Raw genomic sequence first — 12823 nt, 5'->3', positions numbered from 1 at the left:
ATAAAGCTGCAAATAAATTCCATGATCAAATTATAGTGGGTACAATTCTCTTTAGTTCCAACGTGTTTCATAATTGTTTTCTTCCTCAGGGGAGCATAGAATTTCCACAAATTCTCAGCTTCTCTAAAGAAGAATGCAATTTTAAATCGTGTTGGGATTAAAGACTATTGTACGTATTATAATTTGATCATGGAATTAATTTATATTAATTAAGTTATTTATATGATGATGTAAAATGCCTAGAACATCTATTCATATTTGCTCTTGTGTTTATACAGGGAGTGAATTCCAACCAGCTCCTGGTGGGCAGGCTGAATTTCTCTCCACAGGTGGCCTTATTGGTTGCCTTTCAGCCAATCCCTCAATCAAAAAATCAAAGGAGCTGGGTGAAAAACTGTCAGTTGAACAGACCCTACATCCAATCAAATGTAGGTATTGTTCGGGTATTTTTGCAGTTGACAAGGTTGGCTGTCAAACTAAAATAGCCACTGTTGCAGATTCATCCATCTCTATTTTATCCATGCAGCTTGCCTGTAGGCTAACTGAAAAAATCTATATGTGTATGGTCAGTCTAAGCATTAGTGGTGGAAAAGGTGTGCAAAGTCCAAACTAAGTTCTAACCAAGTAGATATATACAGGGCCACAAAGAAATTACATTACAATCAGAAAGTCTTTTGTTTAATTTGTTTCAAGCCTGATGAGGGGGGACCTTTTGAACCCTCCCCAAAAAGTAGTTATTTTTACTGTTGGCTACTATATATGGGCAGCACAGTGACTAAGTTGTAAGCAGAACTGGGGTCATTGGTTCAAATCCAACCATGGCATAACCTGGCTGGAGTTTGCATGTTCTCCCTGTGCCTGCTTGGGTTTCCTCCCACATTCCAGACATGCTGGTAGGTTGGTTGGTCCTAGTATATGTATGAATGTGAGTTAGGTACCTTAGATTGTAAGTTCCTTGAGGGCAGGGACTGACATGAACATAGAATATATATGTAAAGTCCTGCGTAAATTGATGGATAAAATGTATTCTAGACTTTGCATACCTCATTTTGACTCTTCCCTCCATATACTGTTAGGCTGTCTCAGAGTGTAAAGAAACCCTCCAGAACATATAGCCAAATAAAGAGCCCCTGTCCTATTGTCCTATTCTTTACCCCTTCACCATCTAGAAGTGACAGGTCCACTTTAAACACTTTGCTGCACGCTTTCAATTTTCCTGTTTTTTTCCCTTTGAATCTGTTTATTCTTTAATTGTTTGCAAATTATTATTTTCAGTAAAATGAATCATCCAGGTGTGATGGAACACATATTATCTGATAGCTGAATTGTGCATCCTTGTAAAACCAACCGTAGACGCTAATGGGATTGTACAACATTCTCTATTAATGCTGAGATGTTCCCAGCAGGGCCCTGCTCTCACCGCTGTGATATTAGATCATGTATTTATAATCTTTCTGTCTCACTCTGCACATCCCAATTTATAGAAAAATAGTCATTTAAAGGTTACATACTCTAAATTTACATTTATTTATATCATTCATTAATCAGTCTGGACACTCTTCTATAATGGAGGACCATGCAGTGGTCAACAGCCTGATTAGAACAAATGAAGACTATCTCTTCACAAAAGAAGCTGAATACGTGGTTGAAACGCATATATACGCAAACTTCACACACACAAAGCAAGGCTTTTCAGTGCTATGATGCAATGATCTCATATGCATGGAGTTGAATGATAGCATTTACAGTACTGCTAAGGATTTAGGCAGGCTGCATTTCCGATTAGGTACAGTAAACTTAGATCCTGTAAACTTTGTAGACTTTGTATCACTGCCCTAACCCCGATTTATTATTGCCACTTATATAATTATTGCTGGCCTGAAACAGCTGTAGGCAGTTTGCAATAAATGGCTCTATAATAGGCTATATTTCCACTATACACCAGTAGTTCTGGATGGGCATCTGACCAATAGGGTGTAAGGCAATGACTTGCATGGATTCACCTACTGTCATGAAAAGGGGAATAATTCTCTTTTTTCACGGACAGAATGAGGCATACTGTATGAATACCTTCTACAAACAAAGATGGTTGAAAACTGAATATATCACTTACAATATATGTCCTTTATCCAATACAGCAGCAGCAGAACCCTGCCTAAGGTGGCTCCTCTCATACAACATGAATAAGCCCTTGCGAGTAAAACACGTCAGAGAGGATCAGCCCTGAAAGGCCACCGGAGTGCAAACTTCTTTGTTTGTAGAACACATGTGGAGCTGGGGCCGGCTCCTGAGACGGGCATCTGCACGGAGGGGAACTGGTACTTCTGGTTTTCTTTGAGATCTTCAATGTGGATACTTTCTTAAAAAGTCTTTCCTTACCTAGCACTTATTAAAGTAAAGGCTTCTTTTTAGTTCCTTCTAACCATAACTGGTATAGGTGTAATGTATTATTTATGTATATAAAATGCTCTGTCTAAGAGAGGTGATTCTAGTGGAAGGGGCATTGCTTCAGATGCTAAAGGTTGTGATGGCGTAAGGGAAATCTAACCCGGCTTGAAGCCCAGCTCTTGGTTCACTTCTTCTGCCCAAAATGTTTCCCTCTTCTGCTTCTATGTGTATCTTTTGCTTTCATGTTTCTTATACTGACTTTTGAACATTGTAATTTCTTGGCCCTGCCAGTAATCTCTCTTAAATGATGAAAAGTTCAGAACATCCATCACCGTCTCACTGCAAGTCACTTAGCAAGCCTCATTCATGGCAGCAGTGCAATGCCCACTATTCTCAAGCGGAAGCATTCACTCTGAGCATAACAGCATCCCATCGAATAGGGGAAAGACTGGAGGGGACCTTTGATGACGTTTTTTTTCATACAACCCATCAGTTGCATGCTTGTGTATTATTATGTTTTTAATGGCACTTATTTTTATTTACAAAAGTACTACTACAAGGTCTCTTTCCATTCTTCTTTCTCCTGCTCATTGGGATGCTCTTTTTTGCCTGGAATAAACATTTTCTGTGCCACTTTCAGCATCACTGTATGTGAATGCAAAGCCATGTGTGTGATAGCCCCAGAGGACCCAATGCCATGACACTCTGCACTGATGCCCTTGATCCTCTGGGCTGAAATGTTGCTGGGAGTCCAGAAAATGAGAAATTGTTTCAGGACACAGTACCAAAAAATAGATGAATGTTGCAGTCTGAGCTGCTTTTTTATTGTAATGCCTAAGTACAGCCTATATAAAAGAAAACATGCAAAATCAGCACAAGGGACATAACTTACAGTCAGTATTCCCTTGTTCTTTTATTAGGTGAAATCCTCCTCTGACCAATGCCCCCACCCCCACAATTTTTCGGGGTTTAATAGAACTACGTGGTTGTCACAGGCTCTCATCCAGAATGCCTGACTCCATTCATGACTCCATTGCTTTCCACTAATATTAACCTCCTATATTAACCTCTGCCACAGTGGGAGTTGTGGGGGGGGGGGTGTTGGGGGGGGGGGGGGGTCATGGATGGAAGAGGATTTCACCTAATAAAAGAGGCATCAGCACAAGGGACATATTCTATTGACTTTAAGTTATGTCTATGTGCTGATTTTGTGTTTTTTATTTAGGCTGCCCTAATACTTTAATCACCTACTGGTGGGTTATTTTTTAAAGTTTGCCCAGAAATGGTCTTTACATTGCAGATACAATCCCTTCAAGCCTGACTTCAGCTTTTGAATGTGGCACCTAGATAACACTAACTGAACAAAAAAAAAAAAATACTTCATAACCTTTGAAGAAATCCACAACTGAACTAAATGGATATTTTATCAATGGACCTGATGTTCTTCTTTTAATATATTGTAATTCTAAAATGTTTATTTCTGGGATTAATAACAAGGTAGAAAGATAACTGTTGTCTATAGCAATGGTAGATTATCCAAACATGCGGTGATTCTGTTTGGCTACTCCCACAAAGAGAAAACATAATAAAGATCGTTGCTTACCATTAGATGGACATGGAATAACATTGCACGATCGGTTAATTGCACGCTTCCCTGTGCAGTATCTTCCGCTGTTTCTCGGGGCGGGGTCATTACAGTGACGATAAGCAAATTGCACTCCTCCTCCACATGTGCGAGAACACTGGCCCCATGGTCCCCATGACCCCCAGTTTCCGTGACTAGAAATCTGCAGTACAAAAGATTGATGAAACTAAAACCTTCAAGCCAACAGAAGCACAGATTGCTAAAATTTATGTATTCTAAACCCAATGCCTATAAAGGTTGTTGGTACCAATTAACCAACTAGATTCTCCATTTACAGTAGAACTCTAGGCCACCAGCTAACCACACTGTTGAAATACATATATGTGTACTCTTAAATCTCTTGTTCCTCCACCTACAGGAGAATTAGAAAAATTACAAGATGTTTCCAATCTACTGACCTGGATGCAATCTGAGTGGGAAACTGCAATTTTTAATGTTGACAAATGTAACGTGCTTTTTGAGGGCTACAAACCCTCGCATTATTGGCTTGAACATTCATTCATTTCAGTAGCCAGAATAAATTAATATTCTGGCCAATGGAATGAATGAATGCCAAAATGCTTTACGCGTGGAAATGCACATAACCGCGTTTGCAAAATGTGACTTTAGGCATGTTTTTTACGCTGCTTTTCTCCTTCCAGGAGAAAAGGTGTTCAGAAGAGCTGGCCATGGGGTCTAAATAAGAGGAAAAGCATACATACCGAATAGTACTTCTTCTTGGTTTTATCAACGCACTTCCCATTCAGACATATTCTCCCTTTTCCACAAGGTGTTCCCTCTACCGCAGGCAGCTTCTTGGTTAAACACACCATCTGACCTTGACGAACAACAGCGCACCATAGACGTGAGCAGACATCCATCCCAGGACATACGGTATATGTCGGCCCAAAGGCAAGTTTGCATTGACGAACAGCATCATAACTCTGTCCGGGAAGCTCCTCTGGTCCCAGAATTTGATTTCTCGGTTGATCTAACAGACAGTTTCCTGCAATACAGATCATAACAAAGTTAGACAATAGGACACACACACTTATGTCTGACCTTGTATGGACCCTTGTTTTCCTTAGGGCTTATTTAGACTATGTACAGTGACACTCATACCTTAACGTAATAGCTTTGATTTACTAAAAGCAAACAGGCTTTGCACTATGCAAGTGCAGTTGCACTCATTGTCCTCAGAGTTTAGTGAATGTGATAAAGCTTCACTTTGTAAAGAATACCATATCAGCTGCAAGGAGAAAAAAAACAGCATTTTTGCTTGGACATGATTGGATGATGGAAATCAGTAGAGCTTCATTACATTCTCTAAGCTCTGGGGAAAATGAGTGCAAATGCACTTGTAGAGTGCATAGTCTATTTGCCTTTAGTAAATCAACCCCAAGGTTTACCATTGAGTTAAGGCACACTGCATGAAGGCAGCCCATTCATTTTGAATAGACTAGCAGTGTACCTTAACAAACCAAAATAGGCACCTAACCTTTTTTCAATGCACCACAACACACATGTGTGTTTTGGGGTGCTGGCAAGGTTCATTGTGGTGCCACTCCCAATGTCAGTTGGCCCTTAAAGACTTAAAGACAAAACTTTGGCAACACATTAAGGAGGTATGGAAGATACTAGAATACACCTAATTAAGCTATACTGTGTAATATATATATACTGAACAGCATACCTAGGACAAGTAAATATCAGGAGTTCTTGAACCCGCCTGAAATAAACCCTTTTCAGCTGTGTGTTAATTTTCTTTTTCTAATTTTGTCAGTAGTGTATGTTCCCTAAGGCAGTGCCCCAGCTTCCTATGCCTCTTTTTTGATATGCGTTTGTTTTCTTAGCCCCATAAAAGGAACAAATTGAATATCATGATTTGCCCCCATACACTTCAATGGGAATCAGGTTTTCAGAATTTTGAGGACAGTTTGCGAAACGTGCCTGCATATTGAGCCTGGCAAATGCACTTATCTTAAATGCATGCATGATGACGTATCTCCACTTAGGGCCATCAGCCCAACATATCTTATTAGTATTGGCCCAGAGGCAAGAGCATCCCTGGCCCCCACTCCAGTCCTACACTGGACAGAAGCCCCTCTCTGGTTTTGATAGGGGACCCCATTGCCCAATTTATAACCCATACCCATTAGTACATGTCCCTTATGGCAGTGCCCAACTACACATGTCTATTTTCTTACAAACCTTTGTTTTTATCCCCACAAAAGCAACTAATTGAATATCAGTTTGGATTTTCTGTACTTTGTGGAAATTTTAAGAAACTGGCAATGAATTGAAACTGGGCAAGTTCTCCTTTTTTTTCCCCCTTAATGTGTGCATGAAGTATCTCCACACATGGCCAACATATTTTATTATTATTAGTCCTTACCAGGGGCAAAGGTACCCATACCCTAGCTCTACCCTGGACAGAAGGCCCCTCTGGTTTTCATAAGGGGCCCCATCACCTACATTATGACCCCTACTCTTTCTAAATACTGCAAATCTTGCACTAGAACTTGTAAGATTCCATTTTAAACCACCCTGAGTTTTTCCTCATGATGTCCTCCTTACGGACACCATGGATGTACAGGGCTGATGTCATGGGGTAATACTATATGCATCTTAAAGACCCACAAAACCCAATGTGAAGTTCTGCAGGTCTGCAAGACAGGAAAGCATTTTTTTGACAGTAATAAAAAAGGAAATTGTCCCACCAAAGGATAGAGCTGCATTACAAACACTAGTAATAGATGCCAGGGGAAGTTTAAGCAATAGATGTATTTTTATTAAGAACAAGAAATCAAAGTAAGATCCCTTTGCCAAAAGATTGAAATCAATAAGCAGACTTAGTATAGTCATATACAACGTTCAGTATTAAAATCCTGCTATGGGAATATGACTGTCTTAATGCTTTCCATATCCTTGGCTGTAGAAAAGTCTTTTTTTTATTTCATGACTGTCAGCAATTTTGAACTGAGCAGAAAAAAAAAGGTACAATAACAAACTCCCCCGTGGAATCCAGAAAAGCTCTGATGACTCTTAAAGAATGCCATTTGGCTATGGTCCACTGGGACTATAACACTTGTGCCCTTGTGCCCGCTGCTGGCATCGTAAAGCTGACCCTACTTTCCAAAACGAGTAGCCGGTATTATGGAAAGAAATGCTAGCGTGTAAACCGGAACATTAAAACAGACTGTTTGGTGGAGTATAAAAGGCCGACGTGAAAACAGAGTGCTGTAATTTCCAAAACAGAATCACTCTGACCTCATCTAGCCTCTGACACTGTTTAAGAATTCAGCATTTCTTCCAAGTGCCTTTATCAATTGGTATGTTCACAGTTACACTGGCAAGCAGAACCCTTTCAAGGGGAAAAGCTTAACTCCGTCAATAAATTATGTTACTTCAATGATGTCCAGCTTTAAAGGACCCCTGCACTTTTTTGATAGCAAATAAACAAAACTATTTCTTTGCCTTTGGTCAGGCTTACTGGCTACCTAATATGATATATAATGCTCCACGGGGAGGAAAGTTCATACATATCTCCCAAATCTCTAAGATAAAAAGAGGGATACTTTAAGCCTTGAATATGTAGGCCTTGGCCACCCCACCCTATCACCATATTATGCCAAATTATCACCCAAGAACCAGGCTCAGATTTAAACCCAAGAGCCATGTCTATTGGCTACACAAGCAAAGGGATGGCATTTTCCTGTAGAATAATTGGACCCATCTGTCCATGCTTTTTTTTTTCTTTCATTAGTAAGAATAGTCATCTCATTTAGGTTATTACCACTATATCACAAAACCAGAATTACAAAAGTGATGATGCTAACAGAGGGCAGTTACTTAGGGAACCAAAATTTCCAGTCCAGGCAAGAATGATCACTTAAAGTGGAACTCCAGAAATTGCAGAACTTTTAAAGATATTCTGGCTCATAAGGAGTTAAATTCAATGAGGTGTATGCCACCTCATGGGCTCTTGTCTCTTATTTACCGTTTATATTTTTACTGAGTGCTGGGAGTACAGCTATCGCTATACTTCTGGCGCTCAACGCTGGACCTTTGGGTCTCCGAAACAGTAGCTTCAGAGTCATTTACAGCAGCTCTGCCTGCTCTTTCTCTCTACTTACCCAATCACAGGAGACTTTGCATTTTGGGAACCCATTCACATGATACAAAGTATTCTGTGAATGAACAAGGAAGGGGGGGATTGGCAGACCGACTACTGTGTAGCAGAGCGCCGGGAGTATAGCAATGGATGTACTACTGGCGTTCAGTAAAAATGTAAATAGTAAATAGAAGAGATACATTCACAATTTGGTGTACATGGACTTAAACCCTTATAAACAACCCCATTTTTAAAAGTGCTGCAATTACTGGAGTTCAGCAATGCAATGTGATAATATGCTTGTCAATATGGGCAGCCCCTGGGACACTGTCATGGCCAACATATATCATAAACTCCTTCGGGCCAATCCCGCCTGCTTTCCTGTTGGCCCCGTCCAGACAATACCAGGAACACTTTCTGAGTAGAACAAAGAACCAGCAAACACAAATGCTCCTGCGCTTGGGGATGGACTCGATGCAGGCTACAACCACATTAAGAATGTCCTGGAACATGCACACCTTGCTGCCCTCAAATAGACCGGGGGAATCCAAATATACTGCACAGGCCTAGTGCATTACCATAAAAAATGTTTAATAAAAAATAAAGTAGGTTTTGTACTCACAAACGACAATATAGTCAAGGCACATCATAAAAGAACAGCTGGATCAACACCGTGCTGAGTAACAGTCTGCAATAGGGAGTGTAGACATCCAATAGGCTGACGCGTTTCGAGGAGCCCTGAGGAAGAGGCAAGTCCTCGAAACATGTCAGCTTATTGGATGTCTACACTCCCTATTGCGGACTGTTACTCAGCGCGGTGTTGATCCAGCTACTTTATTTTTTATTACACATTTTTTATGCTAATGCACTAGGCCTGTGCGCCCTCTGTTTTTTCTTTCCACACTTTCTCAGTAGCCCTGCCCCTGAATATAAAGGAACTGCCCACTCACAGCCATGATCCCCCAAATAATACCTTTTTTGAGTTACTGTGCAGGCTCGGCAACTCAAATATGGGTGATGCTGTGGCCTGTGAAGCAGAATGGGACACAGTATCATCAGAAAGGAGCAAATCCTGCAAATCCAGGATAGTTAGCGTCTATGGTATAATATGTGAAACTCTGGCAGTTAAATAGTACATTTATTTAAACAGAACCAGATATAACATTTATTCTAAACCAGAGTTAAAAGAGGGCCATTTGTAGAGGAAAGAGGGACAGAAGAATTTGGATTGGATTACACTGAGGTATGCAGAAGAATGTTTGCTGAAAGCTGCTATTGCACACAGATGTACGTGCATTACGTTTAATAAAAGTCTGATTTTGTGACATACAACACTATGGAGATACCCTTTGTTGCATGAGTTTGGTTGCAGAGTGGAAATTTAAAGGGCCATACACTTAGGAATTGGAAAACGGCCCATACAATCTGGAGGATCAGCTGAAATAAGGCCACAGTGGAGTGAAAGCTGTGATCTACCCCAGGGTGGAGAAAGTGTTTTTAGACCTAGTTGTATTTAGGTCACATCTAATGGTGAGCACATATGAGAACAGTGATGGGAGTCATTGTGTATTGCAAGAATTTTGACACGGATGGTGGAATTTGTTTGGAATTCCCTGCAAGGGATAATATTATTTTAATATAATATTTGAAATATTTATTTATCACATGTATGAATTTGCACCATACTATGTTATTTATTAGTCAGTGAATCTAATAATTAGGGTAGGAGCAACACAATTTATTTGGTTTGATTTTTTTAGATTGTGGAAACACCCGTTATTGATATAAACACTGGAAAGTTAGTGAGAGTCAGTTGGTGGTCACTGTATTTGGTAGCGCGGGATAACATTTTATCACATAGATTGCACACAGATTGCCCAGAGATTAACCCACCAGGATTAAAAGGCAATCATTTGGGGACTTTATGAGTGCATGCATGAGGTTATTGTATGACTGTTTCTATTGCTCCCTGAACAATATGCAGCAGATACCTCCCAGACCAGAACTCATATGTTTGTCACATTTAGCCTTCATTTTGGATGTTCAAATCTGTGTCAGATGAGGGTACTAGCAGCCGCAAAGAAAACTGGACATACACAGCCCATCTGGCTGGGTATGGCCAGGTTGAGAGAAAATATACCTGAGCAACAAACTATTCAGCTCTTCATCTAGGAGAACATTCAAGGGTGTCTTTCACTTTAACCTGAAAGTAGATCTAAACATCTAATTAGATGACATCTGGTTGCTAAGGCAGTGTCAGTGATATACAGTTGCCTTAATTTTTTTCCAATAAAATTTTTGTTTGTCTTTTACATCTCAGTGCTGCATCATGGACTCCCCTCGAGTGCCAGCTTAAGGTAATTGCTGAATACTGGATTTCTGGCAATTGACAATGCCTGAAAAATGTGGGTCGGCATGGCTCATGTAGTCTCAACCAGAAGAGCATGTGACATACTGACAATGCAATAGCACAACTGGGAGACATATGTCACCCCATAATAGACAGTGTCTGAACAGAGACTTTTTGAGCCTGGATAACCAGGCATTTATTCAATGAAAACATTTGAAATTTATAAAAGAGGACCTGTGGGGTAAATAAAAGAGGATGGTGGGGGCAGCCCCTGCCATATTGTGAAAGGATGCATAGCGTCCTTGTACATTTTGGAAGAATTACCTTTTGGTTAGCCCTCCTCTATTGCTGGCAGCTCTGCGCTACCCTTCTTTGTTACAGTGAAGCTGCTGCTATCTTCTCCACTGCCTCTTCCACACCCAGCTTAGTCTTTTTTTGACCCCTGGTCATCACTGATAATGAAACTCCTGTGGATGTGTAGGCAGGTGCAGTCTACAGTTTTCACTGCAGGTGGTGCTTGTCTGAAGCGTCATGCAACTGAAGGAGGATATTAGGAGAAAATGGATTTCTCTAGGGTTTCCTCAGCACCCTGGAGCAGTGATCCAGTTAGCTACCTGGATCCAGGTGAACCTGGTAGCCATCTTGGGTCTTGCAAAGTCGTTTTAGGTCTCTGACCCCAGGGTTTTGTCTTGCTTTGTACAATGGGCTAGTGTAGGGACAGGATACCTGTCTGTCGGGGACAGCACTAGCAGTAGGAAAAGCCAGGCTGTACTCCACTCATCTTGAAAGGCACTTTCGTGCACCTTGGCCCTACTCACCTTTGACTTTTCTCTGAACAGTCATATGTGTCCTGGTCGGGGGAGCATCCCCGCCAGGCTTGTTGTACTGTCTTTCAAGCTTTGTAATACATAGTTTCTGACTCTGTGGGGTAGATTTACTAAAATTGGAGCACTCAGAATCTGTTGCAGTTGTGCATGGTAGCCAATCAGCTGCTAATCTCAGCTTGTTCAATTAAGCTTTGGCAGTAAAACCTGGAAGCTGATTGGTTTCTAGGCAGAAGTGGGCCTGATTTTGCACTCTCCAGCTTTACTAACTAAACTCCTGTGTGTTTACTGCCACTGCACCACTCTATACCTACCCAACACATACACACCAGAGTTATATTATACTGGCACCTGGCTCCATTCTCAGCATCTTACATATGCTGTAGGCAGTGTACACAAAATAAAACGTTTGAAGAAAGTTTTTTGGTAGAGGAGACCTGATTTATAACAGAGAGTAGGATATAGCTATCTGTTATCTGTTACACTCCACAGGACTGTGCACTTTGTGGCCTGCATTGTACAGGCCATTCATAAAATACAGGCCACAGTGTAGAGCATCTGGTAGTTCGTAGAGTTCTGGCTGCCTAATGCAGCAGAGAGAGCTCTCTGATTGGGGAGGGCCAGGCATGCGACTTTGACAGTTCACATGACATGACCCTTCACTTGGGTTTTCTTTTTTTTGACACTCTCATTCACTTTTTTTGTGACATTTTATGGTAGTGGAATGCAATACACATTTGTATAGCACATCAATGAGCTTTATTAATGTGTGAAGCTTTTTTTTTTTTTAAGTAGGGGGATGGCCGTGGTATGGTCACACTGCTTTTTAACATCCTAGGATGTTTTTTAGCTTTTAGTTCTAGTTTAAAATGTTAAAGCTTATATGAAATTTTAGTTATTGAGTTTAGATCTATTTTAAAAGTGAAGCACAGCTAGAGGTCCTTCTAATGATCTCCTATGTGAGGGTCCTTCTAGGATCTCAAGTTGTCATCTAGTAAAGTAACTAGTATAATATAGCGAAAAGAACAGTTGGTAAACATTGCTGTTCTACAACATGGAGGAGTCTGTAGAAAAATCTACTTTTATTTAAAGTGTAAAATCCTTTTAATGCTTTCCCAATGACTTGGGCTCTAGAATCAATTTTAATGAAACTGTCTCTATTCATTATATAACTGGTTGTCATTTTTTTTGCTTTTCACCCCCAGTGCTTCCGTAATGGATTAAGCAATTTGCCAACCTACAAAGACACAAAAATTGTATTTGATAAATGGCAATTTCCCTAATTAAGCATGGTACTTTCAAAGGAAACACAATTATAAAGCACTGTAGAGCATGCAGACTGTTTTAAATGAATGAATAGATTAGAGATACAAAAATATATATTTGATTGCTTTTATTAATTTGACAAATCTTCATTGCCTTTACCTTAGGCAACTCATTTGCCAACATGACTATATCAGGGGAGGGCAACCTTGAAGAGGTGGAGATCTACCTGAATAACATAGAGGAGATCAAATACCCCC

General features: G+C 40.4%; 1 protein-coding gene across 1 annotated transcript in view; it reads right to left on the bottom strand.

Moving 5' to 3' along the window:
• Positions 1 to 12823, bottom strand: part of ADAMTS5 (ADAM metallopeptidase with thrombospondin type 1 motif 5) — a 170656-nt gene that overhangs the window by 46024 nt on the left and 111809 nt on the right. Inside the window, exons 4-5 of the mRNA XM_089659527.1 lie at positions 4735 to 5018; positions 3992 to 4175 (exon numbers count right to left, since the gene is read on the bottom strand). Coding sequence (XP_089515653.1) covers positions 3992 to 4175; positions 4735 to 5018 — 468 coding nt within the window. The remainder of the gene's footprint in view (positions 1 to 3991; positions 4176 to 4734; positions 5019 to 12823) is intronic.

The sequence above is a fragment of the Staurois parvus genome, unplaced genomic scaffold, assembly GCF_062004578.1.
Source record: "Staurois parvus isolate SC_StPar_1 unplaced genomic scaffold, SC_StPar_1.0 ptg001162l, whole genome shotgun sequence".
Lineage (NCBI taxonomy): Eukaryota > Metazoa > Chordata > Amphibia > Anura > Ranidae > Staurois > Staurois parvus.
Note: the sequence above shows the minus strand (reverse complement) of the source record. Positions and strands in the feature narration are given on the sequence as shown.